This window comes from Cornus florida, unplaced genomic scaffold (assembly GCF_030987335.1).
Source record: "Cornus florida cultivar Cherokee Brave unplaced genomic scaffold, ASM3098733v1 CherokeeBrave_3.0.0_Hap2_Chr02, whole genome shotgun sequence".
NCBI classification, from domain to species: Eukaryota; Viridiplantae; Streptophyta; class Magnoliopsida; order Cornales; family Cornaceae; genus Cornus; species Cornus florida.
The window spans coordinates 112,236,172-112,254,098 of record NW_026775572.1 but is presented as its reverse complement, the minus strand read 5'-3'; the positions used below and the strand labels follow the sequence as shown (position 1 = coordinate 112,254,098).

General features: G+C 34.7%; 2 protein-coding genes across 5 annotated transcripts in view; one reads left to right on the top strand and one right to left on the bottom strand.

The window, feature by feature from the left end:
* The first annotated feature begins 1,707 nt into the window (after positions 1-1,707).
* Positions 1,708-6,760, top strand: LOC132295566 (oxygen-evolving enhancer protein 3, chloroplastic-like). 3 transcript variants are annotated; one of them, XM_059793861.1, is made up of 3 exons: positions 1,708-2,406; positions 5,669-5,991; positions 6,532-6,760. In XM_059793861.1, exons 2-3 carry the CDS (start codon positions 5,725-5,727, stop codon positions 6,685-6,687), a joined length of 423 nt encoding a protein of 140 aa, XP_059649844.1. In that variant the 5' UTR covers positions 1,708-2,406; positions 5,669-5,724; the 3' UTR covers positions 6,688-6,760. The 3 variants fall into 3 exon arrangements, with proteins under 3 accessions (XP_059649844.1, XP_059649845.1, XP_059649843.1); XM_059793862.1 differs by lacking the exon at positions 1,708-2,406 and adding an exon at positions 3,164-4,197; XM_059793860.1 differs by lacking the exon at positions 1,708-2,406 and adding an exon at positions 4,212-4,448.
* A 1,901-nt stretch (positions 6,761-8,661) lies between these two features.
* The window catches only part of LOC132295565 (uncharacterized), a 29,656-nt gene continuing 20,390 nt past the window's right edge, over positions 8,662-17,927 (bottom strand). Inside the window, exons 5-8 of one of the 2 annotated variants that reach the window (XM_059793858.1) lie at positions 14,260-14,342; positions 11,305-11,366; positions 11,099-11,198; positions 8,662-9,153 (exon numbers count right to left, since the gene is read on the bottom strand). In XM_059793858.1, the coding sequence (XP_059649841.1) occupies positions 9,097-9,153; positions 11,099-11,198; positions 11,305-11,366; positions 14,260-14,342 (302 nt within the window). In that variant the 3' untranslated portion in view covers positions 8,662-9,096. The remainder of the gene's footprint in view (positions 9,154-11,098; positions 11,199-11,304; positions 11,367-14,259; positions 14,343-17,927) is intronic. The other variant, XM_059793859.1, reaches the window with a different exon arrangement.

The following is a 17,927-nucleotide window of genomic DNA, read 5'->3' as shown; positions in this document are numbered from 1 at the left end:
ACCGAACTCAGAAAAGAAAATTCAATGAAAAAAAATTTATCCATAAAATTTCAGAAAAAGGAATGAAAGAAAAATGATTGGGCCATTACAGTGGTCTTCATCGTCACGGATTGCACTTCTCTTCTCACGGTCTTCACCTTCTAAGACTATGGAAACCCTAAAAGCCGCCAACACAATATGAGAAAATTCAGAATAAAATGAGAGAGCGATTTTATGTAGCCTTGTGCCATTTTTTTTATATAGAAGAATTAACTTCTATTAAGGTTCTTACGGGCTTTTAGGTATTCTGATGTCTTTTGGCCTATCTTGGATGAAATAAGACTTAATAAGGATAAATCTAGCATCTAAAAAGTCTAATATATTATGGAGAGCTCGAGCTTTTAAAGCAGAGCTCAAGTTTCTTAGAACATGGCTCGAGCTTTATGGAATGGCGCTCGAGTTTCACTTCTATACTTAGCCAAATTTCTTGAAATATTTTCTGAAGCGTCTTTTCCATCAACACTTAAAATATTTTTGGGTTTTGTCTTCAACAGTGATCGATCCCCTTTGATGGTGCTCGAGCCCTAACTTTTGGGCTCGAGCTTGTTGACTCAGGGCTCGAGCCCTTTGTGAAGGTGCTCGATCCCTTTAGGTCTCGCACGAAGTCCTGGGAGTATGGCTTTTCTGAAAACAACTCTTCAAATTCTAACGCCTCATGGGCTCGAGCTTTTAGGCAAAGGTTCGAGCACTCTTAGGTTGAGCTCGAGCTCTTGAGATCAAGGCTTGAGCTTTGCTATCTTAGTTGAATTTCTTGTTTCCTTCTGCTGAACTTGAACCTTAGAACTGAGGCTTGAGCTTTGGCATTAAATTCTTCCAAACTTCACCATTTTAACTCTCGACTTACTTTGACTGACCGGCAACGACTCTGTGCAACTCCAAAGGTCTCATATTCAATGACCTTGACACATCTATAAGCTTTTATATCAGTATTTTCATCTTAAAGTCTCGGTTTTAATCGTTTCTTTAGGAAAGTACCTATAAACACAAAATAAACATAAATTAGTCTAAAACTGGATAAAATTATCACTTAAGGTCTTAACATACATATATTTAGGGGGATCAAGTACGCAATATTCAGCGCTTATCATACCCCCAAACTTACATATTGCTAGTCTCTTAGCAATACAGAACTAAAAAGCCGCTTTCGTGGGAATCACAGTTGCATTTAGCCCATGCAACAAGCCTTTAAACCCCAAGGTTATTCTTAGTGGATGAGTTGTAGTCTTATGAGGGTTCCAGTGATGGTACCCACAAACATCTCAAACTGTGCCTTAATTGCACACCAATCAAGTAATTTATTTTTGTTATTATTTTGGGTTAACTTCAGTTACACCCCCTGAGGTGTGTCCAAACTTCAAGGAGACCCCCTACGTTTGCAAAAATTCAATCAGACCCCTTACTTTTTCCGACACATATCAGTCTCCCCCCTCGGTCAACGGTCAAAGCTGGTCAGAGATACTTTTTGCTGACATCATAAAACAAGTAAAAGATAATGCCCAAATTGCCCTCCAATGACCATGTTTGGTGAAATTGTATATTTGGTTATGGAATTGCATATAATTTGGAATAGCAATATGCTTGTAACCAAACAGGGTTATATTATATATGTATATATATATATAGATACTGTCATCACCGCTTCTTCCTTGCTCGCCGTTCAATGGGGATTGGGCGCCGGTGAAGAAGGTGGATATATAACAATAGCGGTTATATATATATATAATATATACGGCACTTTCCCAACCACAAAAAAATGTCATCAGATCAGGAAATAGAAAGTGTAAGTAGCTTCCACGATTGATATTACTATCTATAGGATATAGGATGAATGAGCAACTAACTCTAATAAAAAAATAAAATAAAATAAAATTTACCGGGAAAAATAACAAATCTAATCTCCAATAAAGTATATTCAAGTAGTCGGTGAAGTTATGATTCAAACAAGGGAGGAAGATGAAAACACTGTTAGAGAAATTGTGTGAGAATCAAGATCTATAATTACTTTTCCTCCCTCTCTCTCTCTTCAACCTCTACCACTAATCTACTATTATTCAATCTTCTCAGACCCCAAAACAACCCAGGAGAACTTTCACAATGCAATTCAACAACTCCTCCACCTTCTCTGCCAACCTCGCTATCGTCGGCGAGGACTTGCCGATCGACTACGCCGATTGGCTTCCCAAGTCCCATCCTAGCGACCGCAGAAGAGCTGGCGTCCTCCTCCACCCGACGTCGTTTCCCGAACCCTACGGCATCGGAGATCTTGGCGACCAGACCTTTTGCTTCCTTGATTGGCTTCACGAACTGGTTCCTCTTGTTCCTCCAGGGAGGAAGGCTAATGAAGAGGGTTCCCCATACTCTGGACAGGTGACATTTTCATTAAAATTATATTCATCTGCTTGCATGGTTTTTTATTTTTTCTCTTTTTTTTCCCCCCGGTTATCATAAAAAATAAAAAAGAACATCTGTGGGGAAGAAAACTTAATTAAAGAGAAACAGAAATTTCTTAGACTGGGCTGAAAAGATCACGAAACGGATCTCATTCTCACCGATCGACTACAGTTCGGCCACTCCCTCGTGCTTGCAGTGTTCGTCCAATTGCAGAATTCCTTGCTCACATTATCATAGCGTCGTCGTCATTTGGTGCGCCGGTAAGTTCAGTCCGACCTTAGGCTACTGGGTACGCTTTCATGCTGGAATTAGGGAAAAAAAAAAAAAAAAAAACAATTTTACGTTTTTTTTAATACAATTTTACTGTTTGGTTCAAGAGATAGGGTAGGTTAGGCAGGAGTTTGGTGTTTGGTAAAGCTTATATGGGACAAGGACAAAAAAGGTAAATTAGTCATGCCACTCATTTATTTGGCTTTCTCAGTCAACAATGTCTGACATGGGGTCTGATTGAATTTTTGCAAACGTGGGGGGTCACTTTGAAATTTGAACATATCTCAGGGGTGTAACTGAAATTAACCCTATTATTTTAAATTTTTTATAATTTATGAGCTTGCAAAAATTATTTATAGGTATATGGATACATCAAACAACTAATCAAGTAATTTATTTTTGTTATTATTTTAAATTTTAATTATTATTACTACTACCACTATTATTATTATTATTATTATTGTTAGTTATTATTATCCTTATTGTTAATTCACAGGGGTTCTAAAAGTGATTCATATATCTTGCAACTAAGCAATTTATTTTTGTTATTTTTCTATTATTATTATTATTATTATTATTATTATTAACTATTATTATTATAATAACTATTAGTATTATTATTATTATTATTAGTTATTAATAATAGTATTATTAATAATAATATTATATTATTTATTATTATTAGGCAAAATTGCAAAAAAAAAAAAAAAAAAAGGCTGAATTATTGGTTAGTTGCAAGATGGCCCTTGAAGGGTATTATGGGTATTATATATTTATGATATTTTATAATTTTTATATAAATTAATAAGTGGGGATATTTTGATAATTTTGATAATTTGAGGACGGAAAAATGTGGTCCGGTAATCAAAAGGGTTCTTTTTGAAATACTTTATATAGATGAAGGGTTGATGTTATCTTTCACTTTTGTAATAGTGTAAGGTTTTTTTTTTTTTTGTGTGGCACTTTTTCCTTTATTTATAGACGACAAACAAAGAATAAGGAGACTGGAACTCGTTTATAGATTGCTTTGACGCGCGGTACCCGATTGTGATTCTTGAGCCACTCGAGCAGCCGCTTTACACCACCAAATTATGGTTTTTATATATATATATATATATATATATATATTCACTTAACAAAAAAAAATAGATACCGACAGAGAGTAAAAGTAGGTAAAACAGTGAATTGAGAGAGACAAGCGGAGAGTGTGTAAACAACACCCCACACCACCACACCACAATGTGCCCAACAAACTATTGACTACACATAACCCTAATGCCCCGATAAAACCATTATTTTAATAACTAACGGGTGAACATTATTTAATTAACTTCATGGGTTATATGTTACAATGTTTATACACTTCACTTTTTATTAAATATTCTGTGCCAATGAATGATAATTATTATTATTTTTATTTATAATAAATATGGTATCGACTGGTTGCTTTCCATTTAGTTGTACGGACAAAGTTCTGCTGTAAATAAAAATTTCCAGGTGAGTCCTCCTTAATTCTTCTTCTTGTTTCACTTCTTTCTTCTTGCATATGTGATGTGTGTGTGTATATATATATATATCTGTATATTGTATATATATGTACACACAAACACGCGAATATAATACTTATATATATATATATATATATATATATATATTGGATTTGTAATTTATATAATAATACTGCTATGGACCTAAATCAATTATGATGAAAGAAGTTGGGAAAATCTGTTCCTTGATGGATTGCTGAGGTATGGTGTTTAATTTCTTCCTTTTGAACCTTTATTTCTTGTGTTTTGCTGTTCTTCTTCTTTCATAATTTTCACAAATTTCCCTTCAGCTTTTCCTCAAAAACGATAAAAAAAATATATATATATTATTATTATCAATACCCTCCCCCCCTCTCTCCCTCGAGTGAGTCTGAAATTGGAGTTTTTTTTTTTTTTCACCTGTAGCAAGATAATTTACACATTAAGGAACTGTAGGTGTGGGTTTTTTTTTCCCATTTTTTTAAAAATTATTTGAATTTATTTCTTCCTTTTCTTGGACTTTGGATTCATGAAATTGGTTTTCCAATCATATACTATTTGATTGCATCATCTTTAGCTTTTTCTATGTGGAGAAAAATTATCGGGCACCTCCAACTGTTCACGCGTAAAACGTAAAATTACGAATATTCTGAATGCGCTACTACTCCGACGATCCGGATGCATACACAAAAACACTCTTCCTCATCCCATTCATTATCCTACTTAAATAAAAACACTCTTCCTCGTTCCATTCATTATCCTACTTTTATTTGTTTTCTTTTTCTTAGGGAAAAAAAATGATGAAAGTTTAAATTATTGTAAGAATCTTGATATTCGTACTAGTTTGGATTATTTGTCAAAGAGAATCGCTTGAAGCGGGACAATAGGTCAAACTAGTCTACCTTTATATCATTTTCCAAATTGTAAATAGCCAGACTGCACATTTTTGCTTAGATATAGATATACACACATACATACAAAGAACAGATTTAGACATGTCCACATTGCTGGCTTCCTCCTTATTTTTATTTTTTCAATTCATTTATTTATTTCTTTAATATTATTATTATTATTATTTGTTTTGCATAGATGTCTCTTTAGTGCAGATAGTATGAATCCATCACATTCACATAAATTATCATATAGTATCCATGTAGTTGTAACATTCACATAAATTATAATATAATATCCATGTGGTTGAGATTCAAAATATAGACTAATATATATATATGACAAAGTCTTATAGACTTTTTTTGTACATGAGAACTTGTGCCACTATATATAATATATATAAGGGTAAGGCATGTTATGCTTTTAGGTTTCCTTAATATGTAAGGTTTCGTTTGCATTGAAGTGTAGCTTTTTCGCTTTCTCCTTTTTATATATCTTCTCAAAAATTTGGTGTGGCCATATATAAATATGAAAGTATGTCTGTATAACAGGCTTAATTAAGAGAGCTGCTAGCATAGCATAGCATTGCATATATAGTAGGAGGAAAATGGTGGATGTGGTGGGGTTGAAGGGAAGTGCCTGTCGAATAAGGAAGTGTGCGTTTGATCTGTTGTCAATTGGAGGTGATCTTGTTGTGATGGATGATAATGGCTCGGGCTCGGGCTCATCATGGGATTTGATGGGAAGGGATCTACGCCTCAAATCAACCTTGCTGTATTGCGATTTCAATCATATCATCTCTGCTTCCCCACACCAACATCACAAGAACACTCTCACTCAACTTGCCAACAAATTGTTTCGCTCCATTGAAGAGGTAATCTCTCTCTCTCTCTCTCTCTCTCTCTCTCTCTATATATATATATATATATATATATTATGTATGTGTCATTGTTGATTCCAGCTTCAACCACACCACCATCTCCATCCTGACAGGCCTAATTTATTTTGATTCAATGTGTTTGGTAGATAATCCATTCGTTTAAAGTACGTAAAAGTAAAAGAACAAAAAAAGTTATAGCAATCCTTCACTTTAATTTACCCGATCTAATTGAATGTGAATAAAAAAACCTTGCTCTTTTACTTGGTGTTAAGTCTTTTTTCAGCTTATTCACTGTGTTTTTTGTACTAGGGCTTACACACACACACACAGTTGCTTTAGTTGGGCTATTATTTCTTACGATGGCTCCTGGCATGATCATGAATTTTAGGCTTGGACTGCTACCTTATTATAATAAATACATGAGTGTAACATAGGTTATAAAATCATACTTGCTTTTGTTAATGAATGAATGTACTAATTTGTACATGAATGGAGAAGCATAACTCAATTAAGTTTGTGTTGTTTGACATGCAGTTGGATGATGCGGTGAAAATTCGAAGCGTTTCTTTGAGCCACGATCGATACAACGAGGCTGCTGTCATTTTGCATGAGGTGATGGCATTCATGTCTTCAGATGTTGCTTGCGATGCTCAACCATCGCCGTCGCCATCGGCTTCGGCTGCTGTATGAATGCAAATGCCGCCTCTTTTCTTATGGTGTACATAAACCATATATTTTACGTAGCTTAATACTCTTTTTCTTATGCGCAGCTTGTTTTTGGTCCAATAAAACCATGTATGGTATGATAGGCACAGTCGATCTCTTTAATTGCAAGAGCTCATTAAGATAACAATGGACAATCTTATTTATATATATGTGTGTGTGTGTGTGTGTGTGTGTGTGAGAATCCATACCAAAACCAAGTTCGAACTGCAGAAAATTGTAACTGCACCACCCAGTAGACTGAGTTCCACAGGTTTCACCAAAAGCAATCAAAATAACACAATTCCATGAAAATTGCTAGTTATGGCCGTTGCTAAATGGTATGTTTTTTCACCGCACGAAGATTCAAGATCTCAATATAAGGAGTCAATAAAAAATGAGTTCACTACCTAGTAGACCTGTATGGAGCGGATTCGGATCCGATTAGTCTGATATAGATTGAACAAAAAATCTGATAACCCGATTAAGATCCGAATCCGATAATCCATTAACTTAACAAATCAGATATGAATTATATTGATCCAATTCGATAAAAATCCGATCTAATGTGATTAAAATTATATATATATCTCAATACTCTTATTAGAATTGTATTAGAGGTAACCCAAAAATCGAAAAATAAATAAATAATAATAATAATAATATTATATATACAATAATGTGGTGTTTTCATCCATATGCTAATAAATTTCTTAATATATATACTAATAGTGTGGTGTTCTCGTCAATGTTATATATATTAGTTATATATTACTAAATTTATATATATTAATTATTTATCATTATATTTATTTGGTTGCATAGTTATATTATATAACATTTTGTATATTAGCAATTTTTCACTTCATCTAACTTTATAATTATATATATGTGAGTAAATATGATTTTAATCCGAATTCGAATCCAATTCGATCTGAGTCCGAGCTAAATAGAATATGGATTGAGACATTTAGTCCGAGAACCCGTCAGTAATCCGAATTCGATAATTCGTTTGCTTAACAAATCGAATATGGATTTAATAGATCCGAATCCGAATCCGATCCATTGACAGACCTACTACCTAAGGCCCTACGAGGCAGCATTTTGGATTGGCTCTTTAAGCAATCAAAATAATTGAAAATTATGCGTTACAACGATACTGTAAGACTCCGTCAAAAGACTTACGATAGAACCAAAAAATTAATATATGTGCACAATATCATTGTGGCGGATACGATGAATAATTTATCCAAAATAACACAATCTACGAAAATAAATTTTATATATATATATATATATTTCTGACAAACTAAGAGGAAAATTGAATAGAGACACAGAGAATTGGACGCCCTTACCAAATAGTGTACAACACATTCTTAAATCAAAACTAATGTACCACATTCTCCTCATTACCTACTTGGTTATTAAAATTACTAATAATAATAATTAAAAATCATTGTGTTAATGAGATTTTTTTTTTTTTTTTTTTTTTTTTTTTTTTTTTTTTTTTTATCGTCTAAAAAATTTGGTTATCCGAAATATAGAGGTTGAAAATGTGGGCTAGTCCCTTGGGGAAATTCATCAAGTAATGGGTTGAATCAGAGATTGAAATTCAGGTCTTAAATTTTGTAAAAGTAGGACCTAATTAGCAAATGGTTTGCCTATATAATAAACCACTGTGAAGCCGAAAGGTTCAACAGTTTTAAGTATCATTTACTACAACTCTAATCTTTCCTACCAATATTCAGGTGTCCTATAAAACCACACTTTACGAAGAAAATCAAGTACTCATTTCATGCACCCCTAAAAGAAATCATTGATGCAAATTAAAAGCGTACTCCCACGTACAATTGAAGCAGAATAAAAACGACTGGAATTCTCACCACAATCCGAGCACACCTAAATGCATCATGTATGTATGTATGCAATGAGAGATTAAAAGAAGCTGCAAAAGACATGATAGCACTCTAACAAGATGGATAAATCTATCAAGCACCAAACAAACTATCCACTCCAAGGTTTCTTTTTGTCTCATAAATTTATACAACATAAAAATACTCTTACTCAACATTTAGCTACAAGAGATGAGGGAGAGACTAGGATTACTCCCCAGAATCCAACAGAAGATCGAAGAAGATGGTTCTGTGCATTATTATTAACTGGTGCTTGGATTCGCTATCTGGTGATGTCAACCTTTCAGCTTCCAAAAATAACATGATCTCTACAAGTTTCTCATCGTGGGATCCAACATGTCTGATGAGTATGTTTGTACACAAAAGGAAGAAAGTGCTCCTACCAGCTTCTTACGCATTTACAGAAGATTTTTTTTTTTTTTTTTTTTTTTTTTTGTACTTACACAGACCAGATAAAGCCAAACTCGACCTCAATAATTTTCAATCAACATCCAGGCTCCTGCTTCAGATGAATTGCACTTGATGACCCAAACATCATTGTCTGGAGAGAGAGAAGACATGTTATCAAGTGTAGGTATGCATTGATTTTTAATCAATGGCATCTTTAATCAATGGCATCTTACTACCTTATTATCCTCATAAATGACTTCAAGAAGAAAAGGAAAAAATCCGACACTTCATAGGTGCAATAACTACCAATTACAGCTATATATATATAGCAAAATACAAGACGTGGATATTATTTTTGAAATGAGTGAATATGTGCCTTAAATCAGTTTACTTGTAAATATTATAGTTTTAACATATGGTTCAATGTAAGTTGGAATATGCAAGTTTTCTACCTGAGCCTTACATCATGGTTGAATCCATATATATTTGGATTGGTTACAAATGAACTTAGCTAGTCCATGGTGCATGTCATTTCCTACAGAGTTTTTCATTTACGACCCTAAAACCAAATGAAGAGATATGCTTTAAAACTAAAAACGGTTCAAAAGAAAATATACGGAATGCAATCATAACGATGGGGCAGGGGATAAAAAAGATCCAAGAAAAGTATAGCCAGTGAAATACCTTAGGCAAGTGTATAGCTAAGGAAACACCTTGGACAGTCTTCTAATCTTAGTTTGACAACCACATATTCATTGACAGAAACTGAAAATGACTTCTAAGACAAATAAAGTCCGCAATGGGCTTCTTTTTTGCAAAAGTTGCAAGCTAAATGAATTTTTCCACGGAAAACCAAAGAAAACAGACTAACAAATACTCCCATGATTTAATTATTGTAAGGTCAACTTTAATAAATAATGTTGTCAAAGGATAGCAGTACATATTTCTACCAATATATAAAAAATGTACCAAGCGTATAAGCCAATCATTTAATTATCAAATAGAATCAAACCAGCAACTGAATCAGAATTTAGTTACTGTTTTAAAAACAAAGATATGCAGTGATCAAAAACCCTTTCAATTATACATGAGAAGTAGACGTATAACTAGCAAACAAATATGTTGAGTCCATTTTTTCAATATTCCATGTACTTCATATGTTAAATGAAACCAGATACAAATGTTGGCATAAGAAGAGGAGGCGGAGGAGAGCGGGGGCACGAACCTTCTAGAAATAAATAATAATAAAAAAATTCATCTAATCCTTTCCGTCATTGGACACAAAAGAGGAGAAATGAGAAGCCCATTGAATGTCCAATAGTAAAAAAGAAAAAATAGTAGTACATTTATAGCTAAAAACCAGCACAAATTATAAGATGTTTACTTGTGTATGGAATCAAATCCGAGAAGTGTGGCAAGTATTCTCGGTAAGGGCTCCCCTTTGCCTTTGGTAGGGTCTTTGGAGGGAGAGAAATAGAAAATGCTTCGACGGTGCGGAGGCTCCTATTTAGGAGATGAAATTCTATGTTTTATATTATTATTATTATTATTTTTGGGGGGGGGGCGGCCTTGTATATAAGAACAATTGTAAATCTATGGGGGAGTTAGTTGATTTTGTGAATAGCCTAAAGGTTTTAGATTTCTTTTGGCAATTGTGCAGTTGTTTAGGGACGACTCCCCTTTTGAGCGCTCTTTCAGTGATATATACTAATCCAAAAATAAATAAATAAATCTCGCAGAGGATATGAACTATTGCAAGAAGAGGACAATTTAGACCAATTTCTGCATGATATAGCACATTTTACTAAGAGGTAATGAAGGATCAGAAGACAATTTGGGTAGTCTGGTGTATGATAGTGGGCATTGGATTGATTGGCTGAGTGAAAGGAAGTTAATATCATATGATCATGAATTGCATTATAAATATGGCCCTCAATAATAACAAATAGACATCATTAAACCTTAGTGACAATGAATGTCATACAGCGAATAAGATCTCGTGTGAAGGATCTCAGTGATTCTTTTAATGAACAAGGAATTAAGGATCCCCTACCTACTCATAGATGTGCAAAAACAGTGAAAATGCATGAGATTACCTGATTTGTATTAGGAAAAATACTATTTGCAAGATCCTCATTTATTGATACAGGCAGTGGTGGCATCTGACTCATTATGCCAGGCATATCCCTCATGCTGCTAAAATCAACAAGCATTTACACGAGAAAGTATTAGCAACATTAAACGCAAAACATGAACCTGATTAGAACCATCAGAATTAAAAAATCTGAGAAAATTTGCGTACTCATTTAGGATGGCAGCAATGTTGTTCCTCGAGCAAAAGAAGAGATCGATATTATCCCGCAACTGTTTGACAATGTGTGAAAATTAAATGTCGGACAAACCAAGGGTGGTCAGAATTAAATAATACAGAGAAAACCTCAGTAATTCACATGTCATGTGGAAAAATATGTGCAAATTGTTCAAGATCGGCATACAAAAGTAGGGGGAAAAAAAAAAGTGGAGAAAGAACTATTACATTAAAAGCCAAAAAGATTAAATGAATTTGTTCTCAAATTATCTGCAGTTAAGCACATTTCAAATTGTTTCAGGACCCAATGAGGTACAATAACAAGATGTTAGAAAATAAAAAATAAAAAAAATTGATAAGAAAATATGTATTAGAAAGCGTTCAAAAGGGGAACGCATCCCAAAGCTACACAAAGGCGAAAGCCAGTGAAAAGGTCCTAAGGACAGTTTTAAAATGTGCTTTCTAAAATTTGTTTCAAACAGTAACCGTGCTTGCTTCTGATTCAAAAGTTTCTGCGCACAGTTGATAAAGAACTAGACTGTGTTTGATAGACTGATAGCAATTCATGCATAGCCAAAAGTGCTCTTAACAAATTGATGGAGGACCAAATAGTATTCTGATACCAACTAATGCAGGATCAAATAGTGTTCTGAAACCAATAGTTGTAGAGTTAGAAGGAGGAGAAGAGAGGTCAGAAGATGAGATAAGGCTAGACGAAGTTGGTGAGAAGACAGAAGAAGAGGATAAGAAATAGATGGAAAGATAGGCTTGTTAGACGGAAAGGGAAAGGAAAGCAAGAATGAGAGAGAAAGAGGGGAAGAACGCAGAGGGATTTCTGAAACTCAAAATAATCTCAATATCAAAGTCTGGCTAATTTAATCACATAAGAGCCTTTTTATAGGCAAAATCATAACCAAACCCTAAGAAACCGTGAAATAAAATAATACAAAAACAATCCTAAATTAAACATTACCAAAATAATAAATATTTAACCATGACTTATCATATCCCTAATTCTATCCTTGAAGAAGAGACAAATCACATGCGGCTCATGCGTCGAGTTATGTGACGATCTCCATTAATAACTTGTCAAAATACATTTAACATGCAAAAGCTTGATAAGTATTGACCAATTTTCACAAATATAATCTATATATTTGAAAATTTGAATTGATCCAACTTGCTAAAGTTCCAGATGTGTGCAATTCACTCACTCCTTGTGGTCCATTTATAAGAGAAAATAGTGGCACAAAAGGGAGAAGGAAAGGAAAAGGGAAAGGATGGATGGAGATTTCGTTGTCTGGAGGGGTAAAGGTGAAGGAAAGGAAAGGAAAGGAAAGGAAGATATTATTTAATTAATTAATCAAAAAGAGACTTTCTTATCTAAACATATTATGGTGTGCAGGCAAAACGAGGTGATCATTGTTCAAATTAAATATGGTGTTCATTATTCAAAAAGAGGTATAGTGCACAAAGGGGTTTTGGAACCTGCATAAATATGAAGCCCCATTCATCCGGGAAATCTTCCCTTTTTAACATCTATGGGAAGAGAAACCTAAAAACCAACATGCCAAGTACAGATCTTTTATCTGCTAACCATTCAACTTTTTGTCATGATAGAAGATGCAGCATATCAATTTACTGAATCATCTGGTCAGGTTCAATTAGTGACGATAGTCTCCATCATGCTCATTTTCCCCTTACAAAATTTCTAGATCCAAATAAAATTTTCTTAAAGTTCAAATTTTCTGAAGTCTAGCCACCAAGTAGAAGCATTTCAATGTAAATTTCTAGGTTTACCAAAAAGCTCTTCCATAGCTTTCTTTAATCCATTTTCAATTCAATTGAGACCAAGTACGATGCCAAAATTAAAATTTTAAAACAAGGCAAACGTGTACTAGGCTAAATACATAAAACTGCATTAATCATAAACCAAATTACTGCCATGATGTTACTCACCCTAAATTGCTCCAATCAGTGGATGAGAGAAATTTAATCCACTAGAAGTGAATAACTGCAGGAGTAATAATAGCCACTAAACCCTTTGAAGAAGCAATGTTTCAAACAAGAGCCGTCTAATTTTAATTTTTTTTATAAGTAAGATCCATTTAATTATTAAGATTTTGTAAAGCTTAACTCATTGCTAAACAACAACTAGGGCCACCTAATGGTTATCCTATCTGTAGCTCAGAACCAGTGTGAAACTGGGAAACAGCTAATCAATTAGTTACAAGCCGAAAAGGTTATGCAGTACAGCCCAGATCAGATAGCTCCCATGATCACGAGGTAACACAGAATTTAAGAGATTGAGAATCAACAGTAATAACTCTTTATCCATAGGCAGATACTCAAATAAATTCCACAAAATCCAACGAAAGGCTACTCAAATGGCAGGAAATATATATATACCTCTACTTGCTAAAGGGAATCCAGACGAATTCAAAGAAGGGTCGGATTTTCTACTCTTTGGAGACTTCTTTCTATCATGTAAACAATCGATGTGCATACAAGGTGCTTCTTACAACAGTCGTGAAGAGAAGGAAAAAAGTAACTTATGCATTATATCAATGCTTGAAGTGGCAACTATATGATTTTAATTAAATCTAAAAGCATCTTCTTTACTTAAAATAATGCGCTCTGTTGGCCACAATATCAACAATTCTAATTTCAAGAAATGGGATTCAAATAAATAAGGACTAATTAGTTTGAGCATTAAATCATGATACTGATTCATTAGTCACTATGCATGCCTATGTACAAAATTATGTAAATTATCTACAATGCGTCATGTACAAGTAGTAATGGACAAATGGTAAATAAAGAACTCAACTGCATTATCCTTTTCCATGTGTCTAAAACTAAAATGTATCATTTGCATCAATACAATTTTCAAATTAATTGTTAGCAGAATATAAGAATTTATTTGAGATCAAGGTACATGGTGTTAACCTTCAGTGTAGAAAGATTAGCCGAAATTTGACCAAGAACTTGATGGTTTTGTTCCAAAAGACGCTTTGTTGTGCCACTTAATGCTGGAACCAACAAATAAAATGAGAGTATTGGTGAGAGCCCAATACTTTGAAATCAATACAATCAGCAAAATAATACTTTTGAATTTTGATCTCTCAGGGCTTTATGCACACTCAATTTTAGAAAGTGAGAACGTGATGAAGTAACAAAAAATTTGAAGAATGTATGGGAGAACATCTTTAGTAATTTAATATACATAGAGGGAAACACTAATAAATGCCAAAATGTCAAATAAAAATGAATAAATTTCCCCCTTGCCCCCACCAAAACCATGCAATAAACTTACTTCCCATGCCCTCTCTGGAGGGTAATTGCTTAGTTATATGGCCGGTTCTATTGATCCATGGATAATTAACGTGTAAAAGACTTGTTAACATAGCATAGATGTTGAAAAAATATTCAGGTTAGTTGGACTTGGAAAACTTGCTACCATAACTCAGGTTACTTTGCTTCTGAAACATGTGAACAAAATTACAGATCTTGTTCTCAAACTGAATTTCTACCTTCCAATGGAAGGGAAGTTCAGATAAATGTCTGAAACACTGGATGAAAACAAGCTTCAAGGGCATGCTGGAAATGTCAGGGGGCACTTGAGAACTACATGTTCAAAATCATGAGAGAGAGAGAGAGAGAGCAGACATTGTTGTATATATTTCACTAAAAACCTAATAAGCCTATGTAGGCTAATATAAAGGATACAAGTCTTACTTAATAACACAAGGGCCCTACCAACTATATGTAATTACATAATGACCCTACATATATATATATATATATCATTCTAACACTCCCCCTCAAGCTGGAGAATATATATCAAATAATCCCAGCTTGGAACAGATAGTTCTTAACCGGTTATGACCCAATGCTTTGGTAAACATATCAGCTAATTGATCTTCAGACTTCAAGAATGGAGTAAAGATGCTCCCACGTAATATTTTTTTGCGAATGAAGTGACAATCAACTTCAATATGTTTGGTTCTCTCATTAAACACAAGATTTGATGCAATGTGAACTACTGCTTGATTATCACAGAACAATGGAGTAAGAGCTTCAACTGTCAATCCAAGTTCTTTTAGAAAATGTTGTATCCATGTCAACTCACTAGTGGTATGGGCCATTGCCCTATACTCAGCTTCAGCACTAGATCGAGCTACCACCATTTGCTTTTCACTTCGCTATGTAACAAGATTTCCTCCTACAAATGTACAGTAGCCTGTAGTAGATCTCCTATCTGAAGGAGAACCAGCCCAGTCGGCATTTGTAAAACCTTCCATCCTGAGATGACCATTTGATTTATATAGTAACCCAAAACCTGGAGCTTGCTTGAGATATCGGATAATTCGAAGAACAGCAATCCAATGTGGCATTTTAGGGGCTCCCATGAACTGACTTACAGCACTAACGGCATATGAAATATCAGGTCGAATGATAGTGAGATAAATTAATTTCCCAATAAGGTGACGAAATCTGCCTGGGTCATTAAATAGATCACCCTCATCAGACACACGTTTTGTATTTGAATCCACAGGAGCATCAACCGGACGACCACCCAACATACCTGTTTCTTCTAATAAGTCCAACACATATTTTCGTTGGGATAAACTTATACCCTTCTTGGATCTAGCAACTTCAATACCCAAGAAATACATAAGTTTACCAAAGTCTTTAGTGTGGAATCGATTTTGCAGAAACAACTTCAACTTAGCAATGCCTTCAGAATCATCACCTGTGATCACAATATCATCAACATACAGCACAAGAAATATGAAGCCAACTTTAGTGCGCTGGTGAAATACCGAATGGTCGGTCTGATATCTGTTAAGACAAAATTTTAATGCCGCCTCAGAGAAGTTTCCAAACCAAGCCCGTGGAGATTGTTTCAATCCATACAGGGCCTTTTTAAGGCGGCAAACAGTGTGAAGATACTCTCCCTAAGCAACAAACCCAGGTGGTTGCTCCATATAAACCTCTTTTGCTAAGTCACCATGCAAAAAGGCATTTTAACGTCTAACTTAAACCAAGGCCATTGTCTATTAGCAGCAAGAGAAATCAAAACACGAATTGAAGAAATCTTAGCAACGGGGGCCAACGTCTCATCATAGTCAATACCATAAGTTTGGGTATAACCTTTGGCAACAAAACGTGCTTTTAAACGCGCAATGAACCCATCTGGAAGATACTTCATAGTATATACCCAGCGACAACCAACAGGTTTGGCACCTGGAGGTAATGGAACAAGATTCCACGTGCCATTCTGATGCAAAGCATCCATTTCATCTTGCATTGCTTTCCTCCAGCCCGAATCAGACAAAGCATCCTGCACAGTCTTAGGAACAAATGTAGTAGACAACTGAGAGGAAAAACATGAGAAGGATGGCGAAAAGGAATTATAAGAGACATACTGAGCAATGGGATGATTAGTGACACACGAGCAAGGACCTTTACGAAGTGCAATAGGCAAGGAATCAGACACATTGGGTTGTGTAAAATCCAAAGGCTCTGAAGACAATGGAGGAGGCACGACAGCAGATGGCTTTGGTCTTCGAGTGTACACCTGTAATGGGGCAGGCGAAGGAGATCTATGTTGAAGAAAAAGTGAGGGAAGAGGAACCGCAGGAAGAGGCGACTCAGGAGTGATATCAAGAAGAGAATCAGTATCTGAAAAATATGGGATGGACTCACAAAAGGTTACATCCACGCTAATAAAGTACCGTTGACAAACAAGACTATAGCAGCGATAACCTTTATGAGAACGAGAGTATCCAAGAAATACACACTTTGTGGCACGTGGATCTAGTTTATCAAAACCAGGACCAAGATTGTGGACATAACATACACATGCAAAAACTCTAGGAGTCAGAGAAAACAAGGAAGAATCAGGAAATAAAATAGAATGTGGAGATTTGCCATCTAATACAGATGATGGCATACGGTTAATAAGATGACAGGCAGTAAGAACAGCATTACCCCAAAACCATTTAGGCATACGCATATGAAACAAAAGAGCACGGATTACTTCTAAGAGGTGTCGATTCTAACGTTCGGTAACTCTATTTTGTTGAGGAGTATAAACACATGAATTTTGATGAATAATTCCTTATCACTAAGATATGTATCAAAGGGGGGTTGAAGAATATTCCTTAGCATTATCAGAACGTAGAATACAAATTGGACATCCAAACTGAGTTTTGATATCTTTTCAAAATTTTTGAAAAATTAAAAATAACTCATAACGATCTTTCATTAGAAACAACCAAGTCAGGCGAGAATAATAATCCACAAATGTCACAAAATAATGAAATTTATTGATTGAAGAATGCTTTATTGGACCCCATACATCTGAATGAACCAAATGATAAGGACTAGAGACACTATTATTAACCCTAGACTTGAAAGACATGCGAAGATGCTTACTAAGTTGACAAACTTCACATAACAAGAATTTCAAATGACTAATACTAGGAACTTGACACTGTAAAACTTGAAGTGACGGATGACCAAGACGACAGTGCCACTGGAATGGAGACAGAGAAGATTGAAGAGCCACAGGATAAGGTTCCAAATCAAAGTAATATAAGCCACCAACT